This window comes from Lacerta agilis, chromosome 2, assembly GCF_009819535.1.
Source record: "Lacerta agilis isolate rLacAgi1 chromosome 2, rLacAgi1.pri, whole genome shotgun sequence".
NCBI lineage: Eukaryota > Metazoa > Chordata > Lepidosauria > Squamata > Lacertidae > Lacerta > Lacerta agilis.
This window is the reverse complement of record NC_046313.1, coordinates 6,774,205-6,797,586: the sequence shown is the minus strand read 5'-3', so window position 1 is coordinate 6,797,586 and position 23,382 is coordinate 6,774,205. Positions and strand designations below refer to the sequence as shown.

Genomic DNA, 23,382 nt, shown 5'->3' with positions numbered 1-23,382 from the left:
TTGAGGGGTGGATTGGGGACCTCGACACGCAAACTGCCTCTCTGCATTTGAACCTACCTGGGCCCTGAGATCATCCTCTGAGTCCCCTCTTCATGTGCCATTTCCATGAGAGGTTTGGAGGGTGGCAACACAAGAACGGTCCTTAAAGCAAGATGTATGAAAGGAGCCCCACACAGTCAGAATCAATGCACACAGCTTAGATCGACAGCGTTTTTATTATGGAGATGGCATGAAATTGGAAATACTTCAACATAAACACAAAAGTAACAAGTGTTGTGGTCATTTGATTACAATTATAGATGAGAAATACATCTCCTTTCCTTTCAAGGAGCCATCAGTCATGGAGCCAATAAACTGAAACGACCCTTTTGCTTATTCCAGGTGATTCTGCTGCATATTGATTATGCAAAGACCATTCTGGTGTTTACACTTGTTTCCAGGCTCTTATACATAATGGCATAACATTCTGGGGAAATTAATTCACCCAAGGCCAGGGTAAAGCTAGCTGAGCTGCAGATGTGTTATTGTTTTGAAAACAGCAACCAAGAACACAAAAGAATGCTACTATTTTTACTGCGAACACTGAAACAATGTCTTCGTTTTTTACTGATTTCTTATTCCTAATCCCAAAGGCTTGTTAGAAAACCCAGAATGTTTTCAGGGAACTGCTGAAAGACATTTGTCTTTTGAATAGGATTCAAATTTCCCAAATTGTATATAGATTGGGTTTGTGTTTTCTGCACTATACCACAGAAAAACCTTCCCCCAAAAATGTTCATGGACCCAATATGTTTTATGGAAACCAAAATTACAGATATTTCACATGGAAGATATTTCACATGGAAAGAATGACTGTCATCCCATGATGGTTGGCTTTTACGCAGCATTACCCAATCACTCTTAAGGGTAAAACCAAATATGGAAAGGGAAACCCACTACTTGATTTCTTGATTATATCTTTATGACTACATTGAGGGGGAACTGAATCAGGTTTACAGCGTTGAGGGAAGAGGTTTAAGCCTTTTGCCCTTAATATTTGCCCTGCAATTCCCCCCACCCCCCCCCCCGGCAAGAAAGTATTGTTAGCTATAGAAGGAAACACCACCACAGGTCCCCATCCCATTGAATTTGTGTGAAGAGACGTGCATAACGCTTTTGCAGAAACCAATGGTGCCAAAATGCCCTTAATTTTGGCTGGATTATGCCCATTATTTTCAGAAAGTAATGAATCGCTTTTCTTAGGGGACAATTAATGCATTTAAACTTCAATGTGTACTTTAGGGCAGATGTGAAAATTAAAAATGCACTTTAAAAAACATATGGTGAGCCAATGAAAAAGCATAGTAAGTGGTAATGGCAGAACTGCATGATGCACAGTGAAATATAGAATAGACAGCTGCCCTGTGTGTTTGTTCTCCAATCCTGATACCAATAGAGAACAGATCTCACATTTTTGATGGTCAGAATGGGAGGAAGAGTAAATGGCAGAGGTATTACATAACTATATCAGTGCAATGCATGAGTAGTGATGAAGTAACTAAGAATATCAGTTATATTTTCATATCGCAAATCTGAATTGACTACTGCATGGCAACCCTAGCAGATGCAGCCCCATCTGTTCTATTCATTTAATCAGTATTGTGCCACTGTAGATAGTCATGGCTTTCCACTCGAAACTGTGAGTTGTTAGGAGACACCTATTCTCCTCACATAGATACAATTACCAGAGGGTTTAACAAGCATTCCATCTTCCCAGGGAATTCAGGAAGTGACACAGCTCAGCGGTAGAGAGCAACGGCTTTCCATGCAGAAGATACCAGTTTCAACCCAGATAGGGCTGGGAATATCTCCTAACGGAAACTCTGGAACTGTGGATGTAAAATTTCCCATTGAGGAGCTGTAAATAAGCATTTTAGATCACCTGTAATGTCTGGTAAGAACTGCTGGATCAGGAAGATTCCACGATGAAAATGCAAGCGGTGTTCTCATTACTTTATCTCTCATGCACTGCATTGATACACTTGCGAAGATCTCTCTGTTTTCTCTCTGCATCCCACTCTGTATTTCTCCCTTCCAGCCTGTTCATGCTGTGCTTTAAACATGACTCTGCCCCAGACCCACACTTAACAGAATTGGAGTGGGAACAATCACTCTTATGTCTAGTTTTCTCCTGTGAGTCAGCCTTGCCTAATTTGACTTCATTCAGGGATGGGGAAACTGGTGGCCTTCCAGATGTTGTCAGCCTTCAACTCCCATCCACCCTCACTGGTGGCCATGCCGGATGGGAGTTGGAGTCTTACGACACCTGGAGGACCACAGGTATTTCCACCCCTGACTTAGCCATGGACGCCTTTAGTTCTGGTAGCTCTTTCTGGTTGTGGAGGTTTTTGACATAATCTTCATACTGGAACTGCTCCCCCGGGCTGAAGCCATGCTCCCAGATAGCGTCTTGCCACCAGCAGAGGTGAAGCTGCTTCCTCCAGTGCTGAGGCCTCCTCCGTAGCCAAGGCCAACGCCACCTGCAAGGCCCATGGCACTTCCACCGCCGTAGCTCATGCCTCCAGATGAATGGACCACAGCTGCAAAGGGAGCAGAGGAGAAGTTGAGGATTCATGGATCAAAACATCTGAGGAACATCAAAGAAGGCATCAAGAATTCGGCCAAGCTCATATTTCTGTTTTCATACAATAACTATGCATTTCCTTGGGTATTTGTTGTTGTTGTTGTTGTTGTTGCTGACAAAACATTTGATCCTTTATTTCTTTAGATCAGTGGTGTGAGATAATTCATTAGAGGACTGTGAGTTTCTGTGATTCACCTGCTTAGTACTTACAGATATTTACGGCGCCAACTCCCTCTCCAGCAAGCCTGTTAAATGAGAGAAAGAGCAAAGGAAGTTACTTTAATTGTTATGACCCAGCAGCTTGGAAAAAAATAGCAGTGGTTCAAATGCAATTCTGCAGAGCTTAAGACGGCCAGTAAGGTCACTGTTCTACTCAAGAGCATTAAGGCATTGGCAAGGCTTTAGTTTCCTGTGCATAGAGAAATCCAATTGGAAGCTACAAACCTTTTCTCATTTACAACTTGTTTTCCATGTGCAGGAAATGAACACTAGAATGAGGACAAGCATTCCTGTGTTCCCCCCATCATGACCACCACAACAACAAAGTGATAGATCAAAATGGACTTGGAGCTTTGGTATCCCAAGGGTTGTGCCCAGAGTCAAGGGGCTGCTTGGAAGAGAGTTGTCTGGTGGAGGCCCAGAAGCCACAGTTGCAGCTGCCATCTTCATCTGCAGTGCCCAGGAAGTTCCATTTTCCAATGACGTGGATTATAAGACCATGGTGGATACCACAAATCCATGGCAGCATTCTTAGATTGCAGCTGCAAACTCCAGCTGGAACGGAGGCCTCAGCATCAGAAAGGGACACAGTGAAACTGAGAAGATTCTAGGTGGTAATGATAGGCCTGGGTGCCCTCCTGCTAAACTTCTCCTCTTTCCAGAAGGCTGGTCAAAAAGTTTGCTTTAGCTTTCAGAGCCCATCATAATAATGTAAATATTGTATCTGGGAGCACTGGTCAACGGAAGCCTATATTAGATATGTGTATTGTAGCAATGAATAGTTTTGACTGCTGTGGAGTGGCCCTCTAGATCAGTGTTTTTCAGATGTTGCCTGCTGTGCCGTGGGAAAATTACTTTATATATAGTCAATATAGGCACAGAGTTAATTTTTTTAACATTTTCTAATGGTGGTGTGCCTCGTGATTTTTTTCATGAAACATGTGTGCCTTTGCCCCAAAAAGGTTGAAAAAAACTGCTCTAGATGTTGTTCAACTAAAACTCCATCATCCTTGACCACTAGTCAATCTGGTGGGGACAGATGTGAATTGGAGTCCAATGACATCTGGAGGACCACAGTTCCTCTATCCCTGGGCGATACCTTGGTAGGCAAGAAGCTTGGTGGAGATCAAAGAGGAGGATGGGGTCTGTCCACACCAAGACAGGGTCTAGCGGTGCATTTCACACATCACCCCAACCCACTTGAGTTCCACCAACCTGCTCTCCTCCCCTTCCAGCAGCTTCCTATAGGTGGCGATCTCAATATCCAGGGCCAGTTTGACGTTCATGAGCTCCTGGTAGTCCCGAAGCTGACGAGCCATGTCCGCCTTGGCCTTCATTAGAGCCTCCTCCAGTTCGGCCAACTTTATCCTGGCATCTTTAAGGGCAAGTTCTCCACGCTGCTCTGCATCAGCAATGGCTGCCTGCAGGCTGGCACACTAGGGGGGGGGGGAGAAAAGGCAATGTTCTCAGTTTGGAGCAACTTAGGATAATTCAATTAGAATTAAGTAAAATACTTACTTCAGCAAAACAAGGCATTTGAAGACTGGTACAAAATAAAGTTTATCTTTCTTCCCTCTAAGGCCCTCCCCCCATATAGCTCCCACTGCCCCTTGCCCCTTGCCAACTTTGCCATGTAATGCTCCTTTAGTTGAAATTTTCAACAGCCGTGCGTAACAGTACCTGTTTTTTCACATTGTCGATCTCAGAATGGAGTCGCTGGATCATGCGGTTCAGCTCAGAGATCTCAGTCTTTGTATTGCGCAGATCATCTCCGTGCCTTCCAGCGGAAAGCTGCAATTCTTCATACTGAGAGGCAAAAAAGGGGCAAATTTGTTTAGATTACTGAAGTGCAAACTTTGATGGAGGCAAACATAGGGGGCCACTTCTAAATTGCCAAAAAGAGAGGAAATGCATCACCCCTTCTTAAAAAAGAGAGAAAAAACTCCAAAGAGGAGAATGGAGGACACAGATTTGCATAAAATGTGCGCATGTATATTGATGTAAATTTAGAAATAATTTATACAGGTCAAATAGGCACACAATACATCTCCCCATATTGGGAAGGCTGTGAACAGGTGACCTTCATGTCTGCTCAGTCTGCTGCCCAGGTGCTCATTTTTCAATTCTTAGGGTTCTTTATCTTTAAATGGTCTTTCAAACAGTGGATGCCTTAAGGTATAGGAATATCCTCCAACAGCTCTTCAAATAGGGACACATCACTTAAGAACTGCTCACCTTGCTTTGATACCACGATTCTGCCTCAGCCCTGCTTCTGTTGGCAATGTCTTCATACTGAGCCTTGACCTCGGCAATGATGCTGTTCAGGTCCAGGTTTCGGTTGTTGTCCATTTGGAGAACGACAGAGGTGTCAGAAATGTGGGCCTGCAACTGGGCTAATTCCTACCGGGGGGGGGGGGGAGAGAGTTGACGAAAGAGAGCTTACTGAGATGAAAGACACCCACATCTCGACTTCCGGTTAGGTGCCGGTCAATGGCGGACGGGAGTCCGACGGCTCCGTCCTCCGACAGGCTTTAGGGACTTCCGTGCCTGCGCCACGGGTCCCTTAAAGCCACGGGAAGAGCGTCCCGTGGACCTGAGCTTCGTGGGTCCCAGACGTGCCGTCTCCGTTCCCGATTTACCCTCGTAAGGGGGAGAATCGGGCGAGCGGAGCGCCGGCACGGGACTGAAGAAGCGTCTGCCTGCGGAGGATCAAAGCAGCGATCCCGCCAGACTCGAGCACCCGGCACTTCCTGCATAGAGACTTCCAAAGAAACTCTGTAAGTTAAAAATTGGATCATTTTTACAAGATTTAAGAGCACTGCTTGCAGAGGAATTGTGAAAGGAAGCCTGTTCCCTTTAAACTGTTTGCGCGAGCTTGGTAGCGCTAAAAGATCAAAGCCGCGACTAACGGAAAAGTTTTGCGAACTTTTTAAAAGTTGATTAAAAGTTATTTAAAGGATGCTTAAAGACTTAAAAACAGTTGATATGGCAAAAGAAGATGCCCCTCACCCTCTGGATTAGGATTCCGGGTCAGTAGCGGGCTGTAATACATTGTTGCCATTTTTTCTTTGTTGGTGTTTCAGTGACTGTTTACCAGTGGAGACATTTGGACTTTTTTGTAACCAGTTACAAGCTACTTTGTGGACTTTGGTGGTAACACTGCAAGCTAGGAACTGTGACTGGCTTGGGCTATCTGAAAATAGACTCTTCTTGGCTTTAAGGAATTTATATTTTGGAAAATCAAAACTCTTTGCCTAAAAGTTGGACTTTCAGGACTGGTGTGGGCTCCTGGCTCAGCAGCCTCTTTGTTCTCAGGACTGAGCTGCTGGCCACCTGGTGTTTATCTTTGGGACTGTTGGCCTTCTGCTGTGAATGTCTGAGATTGTTACTACAGAAACTGGAGTGACCTTGAGATTACAGCTGCAGAGCCCACAAGGAATGGAACTTAGATCTAAAGGAACTGGCTCTGAAAAAAGAAAAGGCTCTGTTTCCCTTACTCTACAGGAACAAATGGAGAAACTAGTTGTCAGCGTTGCAGAGATTGCAGCAGGATTGAAAAGCGTGACTGATGGATTGAAGCAAACACAAGACCAAGTTTCTTCAGGAAATACAGCAGTGAATTCAGCAATAGAAAAATTACAAGCTGATATAAAAGCTGATATTAAAAATTCTACGCAGACCCTAGAAAAATCTATTGGACAAATTGAGGAGAACGTAAGGAAGAACAGAGAAGAGATTAATAGGATTGGGCAAGAGGTGGCCACCCTGAAAAAGGACTCAGAGGAAATTAAAGTGGTCAAGGAAAAAATAAAAAAGGTGGAGGAAAAACTAGACAACTTAGATTTGGAACAGATAGAGAATATTGGAACACGACAGAGGTCTGTGGAAGAGTCCCTTGCGTTTCTGCAACTACATCAAAGAGAGGGCAACATCCGCCTAAGAAATCTTCCAGAAGTGGAAGGGGAAGACTTAAAAGACTACATAGTGAAGCTATTCTCAGGATTTTGGGAGATAGAAGAAATTAACGTCTCAGCGCGCATAGTGAAGGCCTTCAGATTTGGTCCAAGAGGTTCCAGAGGAAAGAAAAGTAACAAAACAGTCAGTGACTGTTTGATTGTGTGCCACGATCGACACGATAGAGATTTCTTTCTGGATTGCCATTACAGAAATAACCTGGTGGTAGAGCAGAATAAAGTAATTTTTTATAAGGACATCCCCAGATTTTTCCTCGACAAAAGAATTCCTTACAACGACTTGACAACTGAGCTTAGAAAAAGGAAAATCCCCTTCAGTTGGGAATTCCCAGAAGGCCTGGCATTCACGTTTGAAGGAAAAAAGATAAGAATAAGGTCCCTGGCGGAGAAACAGAAGTTTTTGGACAAGCACCTGGAACAATTTAAAGGCACACCACTCGACCCAGCACAATTCTACAGGTTCCCAGAGGTACTTCCACCACCGCCGGGACCACCACCAAGTCTACCAAGTCCAGGCAAGGATCCAGAGGAAGGCAAGAAAGGAGAAGCAACTGGAGGAGAAGATTAGAGAAAGGAAAATGGCGCTCAAGTTGATGACATGGAATGTCCGGGGATTGAACCAGAGACCAAAGAGACGCAGAGTGTTTTATAGCATAGAAAAGAAGAATTTGGACATAATATGTTTACAGGAAACCCACATAGTTCGGCGTCACAGAAGATTGTTACAGAACAAAAAATTAGGCCAAGAATTTATATCATCGGACAAGGTCAAGAAGAGAGGAGTAGTGATTTATGCAAAGGAGAAATATAGCCCAAGACAGCTATTTAAAGATGAAGAAGGGAGATATATCGCAATTGAAATTAACGTACAAGGCGAAAAATTTTTAATTCTGGGACTCTATGCACCAAATGATGGAAAGTCAATTTTTTACAAAAAAATCCATGACTTGCTGTTGGATTATTTGGACTATAAGGTAGTTTGCCTTGGAGACTTTAATGGGGCAGTTTCCACATTAATGGACAGATCTCAAAGAACAAAATTAACAAATGATGGGAAACTCCCAAAGACTTTTTTTGAAATGGTGGACAATTTGAATCTGTTAGATGCTTGGAGATTAAAAAACCCCACAGAAACAGAGGCAACGTACTTTAGTGAATCTCAGCAGTCATGGTCGAGGATAGACTACGTCTGGATCTCGAATGAATTGGCTCCAAAATTACAAAAAGCAGAAATCGGTCCTAAAACGCTTTCAGATCACAATCCGGTACAGGTAAACCTAAAAATGATTTCCAAGGACTCTTTTAGGTGGAGAATGGATGATGCTTTGATGAGAGATACCAAGCTAGTAGAAAGAGCGGCGAAAAAGATGAAAGAATATTTTCAAATTAATTGGAACTCAGATGTGGAGAAAAGGACTGCCTGGGATGCAAGTAAGGCGGTAATGAGAGGATTCCTCATTAGTGAAAAGGTAAAAAAGAAGAAACAACAAAGTGTAGAGATGGAGAGATTGTTGAAATTAATCAAAGAAAAGGAAAAAGAACTAAGAGGACATCCTAGATGTGTTAAAATTCAAAAAGAAATCAAATATTTGCAATCCCAATATGCCAATATTATGAATCAAGATATCGAATGGAAAGTGAAAATGATGAAACAAAGAACATTTGAATCTGCAAATAAATGCGGAAAACTACTAGCTTGGCAATTAAAGAAAAGACAAAAGGCAAATGTCATCAGCAAATTGGTAGTAAATGGAAAAAATGTAGAGAAACCGGAGGAAATCAGATGGTGTTTTCAGAGATTCTATAAACAACTGTACAAGGAGGAGAAGATAGATGACGCAGAGATAGACCGATTCCTGGAGAAGAATGGATTGCAAAAGGTCCCAGAGGAAAAACTAACAACTCTCAACCACCCAATAACGACACAAGAAATAGAAGATGCAATAAACAACATGCAACTGGGGAAGGCTCCAGGACCGGACGGATTAACAGCAAAATATTACAAGACATTGAAAGACTGGCTATCACAGCCGTTAAGAGAAACTTGCAATAGAATACTAGAAGGAGATAGGGCACCAGAGACGTGGAAAGAAGCCTTTATCACACTGATCTTAAAACCAGATACTGATAAGACTTTAATGAAAAACTATCGTCCAATATCCCTCTTGAATGTGGATTATAAAATCTTTGCAAATGTTTTGGCTACAAGGTTGAAAAGAGTGTTGAAAGATTATATACACAGAGACCAAGCAGGTTTCTTGCCAGGAAGGCAAATAAGTAATAATACGAGAATTATTGTGGACATTCTAGAAAAACTGGAGAGAGACATAAACACAGATGCAGCACTATTGTTTGTTGATGCAGAGAAAGCTTTTGACAAAGTATCTTGGACATTCATGAAAAAGAATTTGGAAAAGATGGGAGTTGGAGAAAAATTTTTAAATGGCATAAAGGCCATTTATACAGAACAAAGAGCTAAAGTTATTGTAAACAGTGTGATATCGGAGGAGATTGAAGTAGAGAAAGGAACAAGACAAGGGTGCCCTATCTCCCCTTTACTTTTTATCACGGTCCTGGAAGTCCTTCTAAATATGATTCGGAAAGATAAACAGACAAAAGGAATCAAAGTGGGAGAGAAGGAATACAAATTACGTGCCTTCGCGGATGATTTGATGCTATCCCTGCAAGAACCAGAAGGCAGTGTCCCCAGAGCCTTGGAACTAATTGAACAATTCGGACTTGTAGCTGGCTTCAAATTAAATAAGCAGAAAACCAAAGTTCTAGGTAAAAATATGAGTGCAGAACAGATCCAAAGAATTCAAGAAGCCACTGGCCTCAATTTTGTTAAATCCGTAAAATATCTAGGTATCAATCTCACAAGTAAGAACTTGAACCTGTATAGGGACAATTATGAAAAACTGTGGATGGAGATAAAAAAAGACATGGAGATTTGGACAAGACTCAAACTGTCGTTAATGGGAAGAATAGCAGTGGTTAAAATGAATGTCCTACCAAGGATGCTGTTCTTATTCCAAGCCATACCAATTTTGGATAAATTAGACTGTTTCAAAAAATGGCAAAAGGACCTATCGAAATTTATATGGCAGGGAAAAAAGCCTAGAATAAAATTTAAGATTTTAACAGACTCAAAAGACAGAGGAGGCTTTGCCCTGCCGGACTTAAGGCTTTACTTTGAAGCTGCGGCCTTTTGCTGGTTAAAGGATTGGTTTAAACTAGACAATGTTGATGTGTTGGACTTGGAGGGACACGATAATATGTTTGGTTGGCACGCATACCTTTGGTATGACAAAGCTAAAATCCACAGAACTTTTAAGTCGCATATTGTGAGAAAATCCTTATATCAGGTTTGGACTAGATACAAAGACCTGTTTGAGAGAAAGACTCCTAGATGGATCTCCCCAGTGGAGGCCAAGGCATATAAGAGACCGAACATGTCTGCAAACTGGTTAAGATATATGGACATACTGCAGCAGGAAGGGGACTCTTTAAAGCTAAAAAGCTATGATCAAGTAAAAAGCCAGGTCCCCGACTGGCTGCACTATTATCAGGTTTATGAAACATTTAAAATGGACAAAAAAATTGGTTTTCAAGTAGAAAAATCAAAACTGGAAACAGAACTGATAGAATCGAACTTTAAAAACCTTTCCAAAATGTATAATCTTTTGCTAGAGTGGCATACAAAAGATGAACTGGTTAAATCTTCAATGATAGATTGGGCAAAAGATGTCGGACATAATATCATGATGGATGACTGGGAGAGATTGTGGCAAAAAGGTATTAAATTTACTGCTTGTCATGGATTAAGAGAAAATATAATGAAAATGGTTTATAGATGGTACTTGACACCAGTTAAGATTGCTAAGATGAATACCAAAATGTCAGATGTATGTTGGAAATGTAAACATGCGAAAGGTACCTTTTTTCATATGTGGTGGTTGTGCCCAGTGGTAAGTGCCTTCTGGGACAAGATTTATAATGAGCTTAAGAAGGTAATGAAAGTTACCTTTTGTAAGAAACCAGAGGCATTTCTCCTGAGCATAACCAATGAAGAGATACCCAGTCAGGATAGAGTGTTTTTTATGTATGCCACAACAGCAGCTAGAATTTTATTGGCAAGAACATGGAAAGGTGAAGAGATACCAACGGTGGAGGAATGGCAGATGAAGATGATGGAATATATGGAACTCGCTGAACTGACCGTCAGAGTCCGAGACCAGAGGGAGGGGAAGGCGTCGCAGGAGTGGAAAAAATTCAAAGACTATTTGGTTAAATCAGTTAAACTGAATATTTGAGCAGAATTAAATAGAATGTCGGCTTTGGTAGATATGTATTAGATATGAATGGTAAGAGGAATTGTTGTTATGTGAAAGATGTATGTGTCAAAATATGTTAAGATAGGTCGTTAAGATAAGATACATAGCTATTGAGATATTTGACTAAAAGAAAGCTAAGTATATTAAAATTTGGGTAAAAGTGAAGTGAACAATATATAAAGCTACCTTGAAGAAGTATATGTTTTTTGAAGACAGTGGAGGGAATGGGGGAAGTCCCCAAACAGAGAAGTTAGAAACAAGAAATATATAAAGAAAGATAATGGTTAAGGTTTGTATATGTTTATTTTTATGTTTTTATTGTTGTTATCGTTTTGAATGTTGATTATGTTTATTGTTGATTAGGTTTAATGTTTATTGTGTTTTTATTGATGTTTATGTTATGTGTTGTTTTTGTATTTTGTTCTCCTTTTTCTATTGGAAAATAATAAAATCTTATAAAAAAAAAAGAAAGACACCCACATCTCTACCACATTCAAGCACTGGACCACACTGAGCAAGGAAAATTTGTAACATGAAGCTTATTTCAGAGATGGGGAACCTTTGGCTCTTCAGCTGCTGCTGGACTCCAACTGCTTGGTTGGTTAGATCTCAGGCCTAACTCTTTGTATTTTGTCTATCCATTCACCTTTCAGTCCTGATTGTACTTTATCATGGCATCTGAGCAACATATTAAGTAAGAAACAGTTGGAATTAAGCTGGATTCGGTTAACAGGTGCCAAGATTTCAGTAGTGAGCAACAGGTATACCTCTAGGGCAGCTTCTCTAGCAGAACAGCGAAGACGCTGCTGGAAAAATTGCTGAAATGGCAAAACTGATTGAGCTGTTCTAGATTAAGCCCTGTGGAGGGCGGATGGCAGTGGAAATTGCTGCCCACCCCCGTTGTGTGCGTGCTCTAGTGGAATAGCATTGAACTAAGAAAGCTCTATTGCAATTTTCTTTCAAGATCAAGTCAAGATTATTTTGATTCATTGTCTCAGGGCCCATACACTGATGCCTACACCAGTGTTTTTCAACCTTTTTTGGGCAAAGGCACACTTGTTTCATGAAAAAAATCACAAGGCGCACCACCATTAGAAAATGTTAAAAAAATTAACTCTGTGCCTATATTGACTATATATAAAGTAATTCTCAAGTATATATAAAGTAATTTTTCAATTTTTCCCACGGAACACCAGGCAACATCTCGCGGCACACTAGTGTGCCGCAGAACAGTGGTTGAAAAACACTGGCCTACACAGCCTATTTGGTACTCCAGCACTGTCATACAAAATAATAAAAGTCAGCAAAATACAGTGGTACCTCGGGTTAAGTACTTAATTCGTTCCGGAGGTCCATTCTTTACCTGAAGCATACTTAACCTGAAGCACCACTTTAGCTAATGGGACCTCCTGCTGCCACTGCACCACCAGATCACGATATCTGTTCTTAAGCAGACTTCTTAACCTGAAGCGTACTTAACCCGAAGTACCACTGTACTGGGTATTTTGAAAGCCTATGGTTTCCTTCTATTCACTACCGTATTGGCATTCTTTTAAAAACTGCATTCATAGAAAGAATGTTGGTGGAATTGCCTGGCTTTTGCTTGATGGATTACTGCTTTTCTTTAAATCATATTTGACAAGTGTGTCTTTTTGTGATAATATTTCAATATTAATAACTTGAGATGTATATTATTTTTACTTTTGTTCTTTTCAAAAATTGGAACATTTTCTAATAAGGAAGAAAAATCAGAATTCAGACCTGATCCACATGTTTGGACTGATTCATTGTGTTCTAGTTTCAAGGCTTCTCAGTAATATAGGGACAGAAGACCCATGCTAGTTGGACAAATTATGCAATTCCTTCAAAGGCTAGTATAGTCATGTGATGTTTGCATTGACTCTGCTGCACAGCTGCTTCCCTCTAGGATCAGGGCTGGGGAATCCTGTGGCTTTCCAGATAATGCTAGACTCCAGATGACATCAGCCACAGCCAGCATGGCCGATGGTGAGGGATGATGGGAGCTGTAGTCCAACAATATCTGGAACACCAGAGGTTTCCCATCCCTGATTTAGACTTCAGCAGAGTAGTGTGGAATTGAGCCACAAAGAGCTGGTTTCCTCTGTGATAGGATGCCATCTGAGTAGAGCCCTAGAGAGTGAGAGTCTTGGTAGCAACCAAGATGCGAAGTGTCAACCAGAGCTGGTTTTGGCTCATGTTGCTAGACTCTTCTTTCTTTCTCCCTGAAAAGACTAGAAGAAGGTGTTCTTACTTCTTCATAGAAAGCTCTCAAGAAGTTGATTTCATCAGCCAAGGAATCCACTCTGGCTTGCAGCTCAACCTTGTTCATAAAGGAAGCATCCACATCCTGGAAAGAGGGGGGAAAGATCAAAGGGCTGAACAGCCAAAACGAAACCACAAGTTTCCCCTTAAAGTACAAAGGTTAAAGCATGCATTCATTTAAAGGGGTGGCCCCCAGGGACGTCTTAGCCATGGAGGCTACTGGCGCAAGGCGCCACGGCCTGAGAAGGGCACCTGCGCCAACCAGCCCCGCCGGCAGTGCCGCTTTCACTCACCTCTTCTCAGGCTGCGGACGTGGGGAGGCCGTTGGCAAGCCTCCCGTCGGCGCTGCAGCCAGGGCTCCCTGGACTGCAGTGCTGCATGGCCGCTTTGCCTAAGCAAAGCTGACAGCGTCCCCACCCGCCCCTCCGCGCCCTCCGGCTACCTGCCGTGCCTGGCCCTGCCCGGTGGAGCGTGAGGGGCGCCGGAGGGATCTTCACGCCAGATTTACTTAAGACAGCCCTGGTAGCCGTATCACTCTGTGCCGAATGTGCTGAAGTTACTGTTATGTACGTATTCAGTGGTCTGTGTTTGCCTGACCTTGAGTCTGGACTAAGGATACTGAGCTCCTTTGTCCTGATTCGATACAGGATGTCCAATCACAGAACATTTCATGATTGAGGCCTCTGCCATTGGCCCTTGAACTCTTGAGTTGTGATTCGCAGCTTGGAAGTTTAGACAGCCAATTACGTTGGGAGTGGGAGTGGCCCAAGCTTTCAGAAATGTATATAAGCATTTGCTTTGCTCCGGTTTCCCAGTTATGTAGTTCAATAAAGGTTCTTGCTGTTATCTCTGCGTTTTGCCTCATGGAAACCCACCTGCACTCCATTACTTACCTTCTTGAGCATCACAAAATCATTTTCTGCACCTGTGCGCTTGTTGATTTCCTCTTCATACCTGTCGGAGGAAGGGGGAAATTGAGCGACTCATTACCACTTGAGGAGTGGGGGGCATGGAAGACCTTCCCACCTATTTCACAGAATTCTTTTAAAGTCTCCCATTGCCATCTGTCACCTGCCACAATAATCTTTGGGTCTTTCACCAGACTAAAGTGGAAGGATGGAACTTCTCAGGGAACTGCCCTCGGCACAGTGCAGTGGGGGTGACAGGGGTTTGGGATGTTACAGAGTGCCCCGACAACACCCAAGGAGCAGCACTTCTTCATCCAGTGGCAGCAGCAATGAGACCTCAAGCGGGGAAGGGGAGGTTTCTTAGGGAACGGGCAGCGAAGGCTCTAGGGACGTGAGAGAGTCCTTGCACCCTGCGGGCACAGAGGGTGGCACGTCACTTCCGTCACCCCAATTGCACAGAGGGGTGCCACGTAGGGCAAGGAGGAAGAGATTCCGCATCCCGCGTCTTTTTTGCGGGGGGGGGGGGTAACCGGAAAGGGGCACTCCCGGATTCTGCTGATGGATGATACAGACGTGTATTTGTTTGCTCTGCACTGTAAATAGTTTTGCACAATAAAACTATAAAAAGAAGCAACGGAATCGGCTGGTTAATCATGAGCAACGAACTGGAGATCTTACAGAACCCATGTGCAAAAAAGGAGGGACACCCCTGTTTGAAGATTGATATTTGCTGAAGCTGAGAGGGAAGTTTACACAAATTCCAAATTCAGCATAAGTACTTAAGATCCTTACTTGACTAGTGTCCATATAGCACAGCATATGACTCCAGCAAGCCCACAAGAGCCCCCCTCATTTTCTTTGTCTCAAGCATTTCTGCTATATAAGATACACTGCCTCTGAATGTGAAGGTTCCATTTAGGTATCCTGGCTAATGACATTTCATAAACTAATCTTCCTGTGCATTTGTTCACATCCTTTCAAAACATTTGAAGCTAGCAGCCGGGGGGATAATGCTTAACTGTCATTCATGAGCTTTAAGGCAATAATGTTAAGTATCAATTTGTTGACATAGTCATAGGGGTGTTTTTTTTTGGTGCTCTCTAAAACCCCAGATCCAACAGTTGGGAATGCAGGCTGGTGCAACTTCTCAAGCCCCATAACCTAGAGAAAGGGGCTACTGGAGTGCCCCAGGGCTCAGAGGCAAGCGAGGCCCTATCCCCAACCCACCAATGACACAGGGACCAGGCTGAACTCTGAGCATCTATGGCGGCTTTTTGTAAAGAGCAAATTCAGAAAGAAGGCTTTGGGAAGGACACAGGACATGCTGGATGGTGGTGGTTTAGACCTGCAATGCCTGAGGAAGGGAGTAGAAGGCTATAAGAGCTAACACGGCAATAAACCAGAATAATCGTCCTCTCAGAATTACTGTCCTTGGTGGAATTTGCTGCCAAGGAGTGTGGTGGAGTCTCCTCCTTTGGAGGTCTTTAAGCAGAGGCTTGACAGCCATCTGTCAGGAATGCTTTGATAGTGTTTCCTGCTTGGCAGGGGGTTGGACTGGATGGCCCTTGTGGTCTCTTCCAACTCTATGATTCTATGATTCATCAGTCCTGGTGATAAGTGCAGCACATGTTCTGTCCTATTCTCCATGCAACCCCAGATACAAGCCCACAAATATCACCAAGACTCGGCCTTAAAAGCAGAGCATTGTGAGCCCTGAAGTGTCCTGGTGTTTTGGCTTCTGGCCTTGGTTGATGTTACGTATCTCTGAAGGAATTCAAAAATGAAAATGCCCGGACTAGTTTTATTGACTTTACTTTGAGGAGAGGCCAAGACCAGTCTGCCCTCACCTTTCTTTTCTTGAAACATTGCCAAATATGAAGTGGCCAGAAGGTGCAGCAGAAACAGTCCCTTTTGGGGAATGTAGTTCTGGCATGTGGGTGGCTGCCATGAAAACAGGACGAGATGGGCAGTGGGCCTGATCCAGCAGGCTCGTCTTACGCCATTAGCTCCCTGGAGCCAAGCAACCTCCAAACGCCCATGAAAGAGGGTGTGTGTGTGTGTGTGTTCAGTCCATATTCATCTGAATACAGGCTGCACATTTCCAACTAATCTGGCCTGTATATGTGCTCTTGCAAGTCTTGCAAGTGCATTAGGGACATAGAGCTACAGTGTCACATGAGCAAAATGGAAAAACATACCTCAATAAGAGACTTCGGGAGAGGGTTTTCACCCGCAGACTATCTGACCAAACTACAAATACCTAAGTATAGACATTCCTTCACTTTGGTCAGATTCAACGTGTTGCCCTCTGCCCTGTTACTAGGCAGGTATGAAGGCAAACCGTATGAGTCACGTGTTTGCCCATGTGGCTCCTTGGAGGTGGAAACAAACCTGCATATACTGCTGCATTGCAGTTTCTACGAGGATTTACAACAGACTTTTATTACCCCAGTTCTTCACAAGTTTAAAAATGAATCAGAATCCCAACGCTTGAGAGCCCTAGTAGAAGACAAGGTCCCTGAGACTACGATTAATGTTGCCAAATTCTGCGTTTCTGCTATTAGACACAGGAAATATGAGTTATCCACTGACAATGCGTGGGCAAAGGCAAACGTTTAATTTTATTTAAGATCTTAATTTTGAAATGTTTTTTCGTGTTGTTTGTCTTGTGTGTGCTTCGTTGTCCAGTTGAAGAGGACGATTTGGTCTGTGACCGTTCAATAAAATTTGATTTGATTTGAGTCTTGCAAGTGTGGCCCATATGTGCTCTTGCAAGTCGAGAAGCTGTGATTTAAGATGGGACCTCTGGAACCATGGTGTACCTTCGTGTTTTATTGTGGAAGAATCGCTCACTAAGTCCATTGTGAAACAAGTGTAAAGTTTGCATTTGATTTTCAGATTGTAAAAACAAAAAACAAAAATACATTGGATGGTGCTGGAGATATAGGGGATGCCTTTCAAAACAATCTCATTTTAAGTGTACGACGTATATTTGGGGGCAGCTTATATATGAACCAATATTTGTGTGCGCGCTCTCTCTCGTGATTATAATTCCTTTTATGGTTTGCAATAAGCATATGTTTTTTGTTTGTTTAAAACATTATTTTACTGGATAGTTAGTATTATTTTTTATTTTGAATTGCACATTGATCTATTCTAAAGGTCTTAAGTTGGCCCTCTCCATGCCCTGCTCCCCCCCCCTCCGTGAATCTACCTCCTCGCCATCTGTCACCACCTGCTCCTTCTTCCTCCCCATTGCAACCTACCACCCACTTGCTTTTCAGGCCAAGAGCCAATGAGCAAATAGACAGTGGCATCCACTGCTTCTCTCCTTCAGCATCACCACCACTGTTTGGTCCAGAGTGAAAGGTGGGTAAACGCTGGCAGGTTGCAATGCTGGGGGGGGGGGCTGCTGGAGTTTGGGCGCGCATCAGATGTCCAGCCAGACTGTCTTTTGACATGTGACCAAAAATAGATAAGATTTTTCATCTGACTGAGATTTTGCTTCATATTTAGAGCATCAGCAGTCAGCCAAGGAGATCGCTAGAAGGAGAAGACTGACAGACTCATTTTGATTTGTCCCTTTTACACTCTTTTGCTTCAGTCAGATTGCTGCAGTATGTGCAAGTAACTTGAAGCAGGGGGTTTCAGTGTGGCTGCCCCTATTGTGGAACAGCTTCCCTCTTGAAAGACACCCACCACCTGCACTTTCCAGAAACAACTGTGTTCCAAGAGACTTCCCTAACTGGATAAACTGGTCATTGCCCTGAGTTTCTACCGGTAATTTGTATTGTCTTCTTTTAAATGTATCTCCTGTTTTTATGTTTTTAACTGGTTGGGTTTTTTTTGTTAGCTCTTTTTAACAGCACCCCGCCTTGAGAAAATTGTGCAGAAGTTGATTTATAAATTAATTGTGGTTATCATAGAATTGTAAATGTGGAAGGGACCCCAAGGATCATCTAGTGAAGTCTAACCCCCTACCATACAACAACAATGATGATGATCATCACAATAATTTTACAGTACCCACCTTATCCTGAATTCCTCCACGGTATCCTGCATGTTTTTCAATTCCATTTCTAATTGTGGTCTCTGTCCCGTAATATTATCCAGCTGATTTCTTAGATTACTGATGTATGACTCAAACAAAGGTTCAAGGTTGCGCCGGGTGATCTTTTGCTCCTGCAAGAGGCTCCATTTGGTCTCTAGCACTTTGTTCTGTTGCTCCAGGAAACGGACCTGAATGAATCCCACCCAGACAAAAATATGTTGAATGTTGGCATCGCGTACAGACGAAACAGAATTTGGGTTGGTAAGCTATACCACCATCGAAGGAGATGATATCTTAACTTCTTTTGCATCTGATTTTAAACAGATTGCAAGAAATTGTCACAGCAAATACCGGTACTTTCCCTAAAAAAATGTTCCAGGAAGCTGGCAGGTTGTACCTAATGAGCTAGTATTAAGCGCAGCTCAAAGAGTGGTTAGTATCAAATGATTCAGAAGGTCCAGGAGCTTTGCAGATGGTGGACAAAAGGAAAGATATAGGAATGAAACCGGGAAGTGCTATCTTTTGACACATGCATCTAATTGTGTCTATTGGTTGCTTAAAAAAAAAAGCATGGTGAATTTTCTATGGATTCTGATAACAGGATCAATTGTGACTTTTATTTTTCAAAAGCAAGTTTAGGACCTCAGCTGGCGGTAGATACCAAGAAATGGAGTCTGATATCTTCCACGGCTACCTGGTCTTCCAACTACAACCTCCATCTCTATTCATGTTCTCATTTCTTCCTAGCAATCCCGTGCTAAATTCTCCTTGACTCTCACATATTGCATAAGTGGGTACAGCTATTTAAGAGCTTGAGCTATGAACTGGAGAAGCACCTTGTTCAAATTTCATCATCTCCAGGTCTTTCTCGCAAGACAAGCAAAAGCTGGACTCTATGCAAGGTACACAAAGCTATCTAAACATTTTCCATTGACACAATGTGTTTTAGCTGAAGAACCAGACCTTCAATATTAGATAATTTGATCTTGCATCATGTGCCAATGCACTGCAGCAGGAGAATGAAACTGGATCCAGCTACAGCAGGTGCAAGGAGCCTATAGCATTTTGGGTGTTGCTGAAATACAATTCCTATGATCTGTTGCCATGAGCCGGGCTTTCAGGGGCTGATGAGGGTTCAGCAACATCCAGAAGGCCAAAGGTTCTCCACACTTGAGCTACAGCAGACCCCTGAGAGTTAGGGAATCATGCATCTAGCATTTAAATTTAAATTGTCCCAGGAAGTGTTGTTCCAATTCTACAGGGGCATCATTGAAACTGTTCTCTATAATTCTATAACAGCTTGGTACGGTACAGCCTCCAAGAGAGACAAGAAAAGGCTCCAACGAGCTGTAAGAATTGCAGAAAGGGTAATTGGTGTTAGCTTGCCTTCAATAGAGACAATTTATGCTACCCGAGTTAGGAAGAGAGCAGAGAGAATTGTAGCAGATCCTTTACATCCCGGTCATCATCTGCTTGATTTACTTCCATCTGGACGTCGCTACAGGAGTTCATATACAAAATCGGCCAGGCACAAGAATAGTTTTTTCCCTTGTGCCATTAAATTGTTAAATTCATAGTATAGCTGAAGGGGGGGGGGTAAATTATGGGTGGGGTTTCCTTGCTTCTTTGTATTGTGAGAGGAACGTTTACATTGCAATGTAGCTGAAACAAATTCCAAGTATGTTGGAAAATGTACTTGGCCAATAATAAATTATTCCTATTCCTATTCCTATTCCTATTCCTAGTACTTAAATGTCACCACAAATCAAATATATGCAAGGACATAGGAGGCTAACTCAAAAACACTCAAATGCAATTATTTGAGGGTGGTATGAATTCCCTCAATGAATGAAGGATAGCAATTGGGGGGAAAGGGCTGATGTGGAGCCAATCCGTGTTATTTGTTTAAATTTAATTATAATAATATTTTAAGCATGTCATTCATAAAAATATCTCTTTACGTACACCTTTTTATATGCAATTTCCCTTAACAGACACATTTTGAAAATCAATATGCATTGAAGTGCACATTTTTGTACACATTGCAGAATTGCACTGCAAAATGTGAAGGGCAACAGCACTTCAGTTCATGTAACTGCTTCAGAAAGTGCAAATTAGGTACGTTAGCCAATAAATCCAAACTAAACTGAATTTCTCCCCCTATTCCTATCAATTCTTTGGAAACACATAATGAAATAAATGTGCGTAGAGCAGGTGATGAAATATCAAGGTTGTAGCTGCCTGTCCGATTTCAAAAGGAACAGTGTACCAAATTACTCGTGCCACTATCAGGGCCGGCACGTCCATTTAGGCGAACTAGGCAATTGCCTAAGGCGCCAAAATGGAGGGGGCGCTGGCCAGGCTTGGGCGGGGGGGGGGGCGGGCTAGCAGCAGCTTCTCCGCTGTAGCGGAGAGGTGCTGTTTGCCGCCTACACCACCCCCGGCTCCCGCTAAAGCAGGCTTTGGCGGGGGGTGGGCGGTGTGACGGGCAAACAGCAGCTTCTCTGCTACAGCAGAGAAACTGCTGCTTGCCTCTCCACCCACCCACCTCCCGCTAAAGCAGGCTTTGGCGGGGGGGGGGGCAGGGGGCACCAGAAGGTGGTTTGCCTAGGGTGTAAGAAGCCCTAGCACCGGTCCTGGCCACTATGCTACCAACCTTGGTTCATACTGAAACTAAATGAGTCTTTCTGAGAATATCTGGCTTGTAACACCAGAGAGGCAAGGATCTCACCTTTGAAAATACTCTACATTTTTTTTTTTACTGATTCTAAGACACTGAGGATCATAAGCGACTTTGGGCAGAAACCTTGGTTTCTTTAGTCACACATTTTTAAGGTCAGTAAAATATAAACAAGTGGAATTTCTATCCATGACCTAATGTTCTACCCCCTGATTTAGCTCCAGCTATTGACTGGTCTTGGGATCCGGGTGGCGCTGTGGTCTAAACCACAGAGCCTAGGGTGACGGGGTGAGCTCCTGTTGCTTGGTCCATGCTCCTGCCCACCTAGCAGTTCGAAGGCACGTCAAAGTGCAAGTAGATAAATAGGTACTGCTCCAGCGGGAAGGTAAACGGCATTTCCGTGCGCTGCTCTGGTTCGCCAGAAGCGGCTTAGTCATGCTGGCCACATGACCCGGAATCTGTCTGCGGACAAACGCCGGCTCCCTCGGCCAGTAAAGCGAGATGAGCGCCACAACCCCAGAGTGGTCAGGGGTACATTTACCTTTACCTATTGACTGGTCTTAAGCACCCTTACTGGAAAACACATTCTCATCAATCACAGAGGATTTACTTCTTTTTTAAGATGGTTAGTCATGCTGTTAAGTTGCACAAAACATCTGAAATATGAATGCAGCCTGTGAGCTTCCCTGCAATTTCCACACAGGTAAGACGTATAGTCCTATCATGCCTATTATCTAGGAGATGCCTTTTCAAAATGTCTCTATAGAGTTCACACATGCACTTGTACCCTTTTTGCTCTCTCCGCCAGGTCTCTTGAAGTTTAGTCTCTGGTCACAAGGAGGAGGTGTTCCTTTCCTAGCCTGGTGTCCTCCTGATGTTTTGGACTACAGTTTCCATTAGACCCAGTTGCCATTGTTCATAACCAGGGATAATGGGAGTTGCAGTTCTCTCCCATCTCTGATCAGCCATCAGGAAGTGATCAATGATGTGAGAGCAAGGATGCTCTACAAATACAGTGGTACCTTGGTTTTTGAACATAATCCATTCCGGAAGATGGTTCGAGTCTTGGAACGTTCAAAAACCGAAAAATCAATATGGAAGCCTCAATATGGAAAACTCAATACGGAAGCCACATGGCATGTTCGACTTCCAAGACGTGTTCAAAAACCAAAGCATTTACTACTGTGTTTACGGCGTCCGAAATTTTCATCAACAGAGACGTTCGAAAACCAAGGTACCACTGTACATGGCTGTGTCTCTTTCTAGCAATGAAATGTTGGTAGGATATAGTAAGCAGGGAAAGAAAACAGCTGCCCTATATTGTCAGTAGAGCTTGTTTAAACAGTAGCAGGCGGGAACTTGCTTAAAGGTAGCGTAAAGTTCTAAGGATGGCATCCAGAGAGAAACTCACCTTATCAATGAAGGAGGCAAATTTGTTGTTGAGTGTCTTGATCTGCTCCTTCTCTTCCTTCCTCACCTTCTGGATGGTGGGGTCAATCTCCAAGTTCAGAGGCGCCAGGAGGTTTGGGTTGACGGTAACCTCATGGATGCCCCCAGCGCCCGCTCCATAGCCATAGCCACCACCACCACCAATCCGGTACGCAACTCCTCCATGACCTAATCCATAACCATATCCAGATCTGGAAATAGTACGGTAGCCACCCATGGAGATTCTTTTACTTGCTCCAAAGCCATGGAGGCTTCTGCTGCCAAAGCCACCACTGGCACGTCCAAATCCTGCACCACCTCCCCGGGAGACCGAAACCGTGCTGAAGCTACTTCGGCTACCTGGGATAACAGCTGAAGAGGTGCTAAAATTCTTAGAGACTCTGACTGATTTTTGAGCCATTGTTCCTCCTCGGAGCAAGAAGGGGAAACAGAGAGAGACAGAGAGAGATGAGACGAGACTCCTGGACAGCCAAGGTGAAAGGATCCTCCAGGAAGCTCACGCGTTTCCCCTTTTTATCTCATTGGAGAGCTGGGTTTGGCAGGGGGAGATCACAGGTAATTGGCCTGAATTAATCTCTTTGGTATGTCTGGCATGAGGCCTTTTCCATTATGTTGTACCTAACGTAATGTCCTGACAACTTGTAAAACCAAAAGGACTTGTAAAACCAAGTGGAATTTTCTAACCCTGTAGTTTACAGTGCTGGAGTTTCCTAGAGGCATTGCTTTTAACTTCATATAAATTAACAAGTGACTTTTTCTTCTTTGAACATGATGGGAATAGAGGCGGCTATCTGAAGCTCAGCGAGAGCTGCAGAGGCAGCTCCCTTGAGAATGATTCTCAACTAGGAACATTTTCTTTCT

At 43.2% G+C, this 23,382-nt stretch overlaps 1 protein-coding gene across 1 annotated transcript; it reads right to left on the bottom strand.

Annotated features, from left to right (window-relative positions):
* Positions 1-1,908: 1,908 nt before the first annotated feature.
* Positions 1,909-22,995, bottom strand: LOC117040588 (keratin, type II cytoskeletal 5-like). The gene is made up of 9 exons (XM_033138434.1): positions 22,484-22,995; positions 18,372-18,580; positions 14,327-14,387; positions 13,423-13,518; positions 5,078-5,242; positions 4,523-4,648; positions 4,058-4,278; positions 2,834-2,868; positions 1,909-2,579 (listed from the first exon to the last, which is right to left on the bottom strand). The coding sequence occupies exons 1-9, from the start codon at positions 22,919-22,921 to the stop codon at positions 2,353-2,355; spliced, it is 1,578 nt and encodes a 525-aa protein (XP_032994325.1). The 5' UTR covers positions 22,922-22,995; the 3' UTR covers positions 1,909-2,352.
* Between the last annotated feature and the right edge of the window lie 387 nt (positions 22,996-23,382).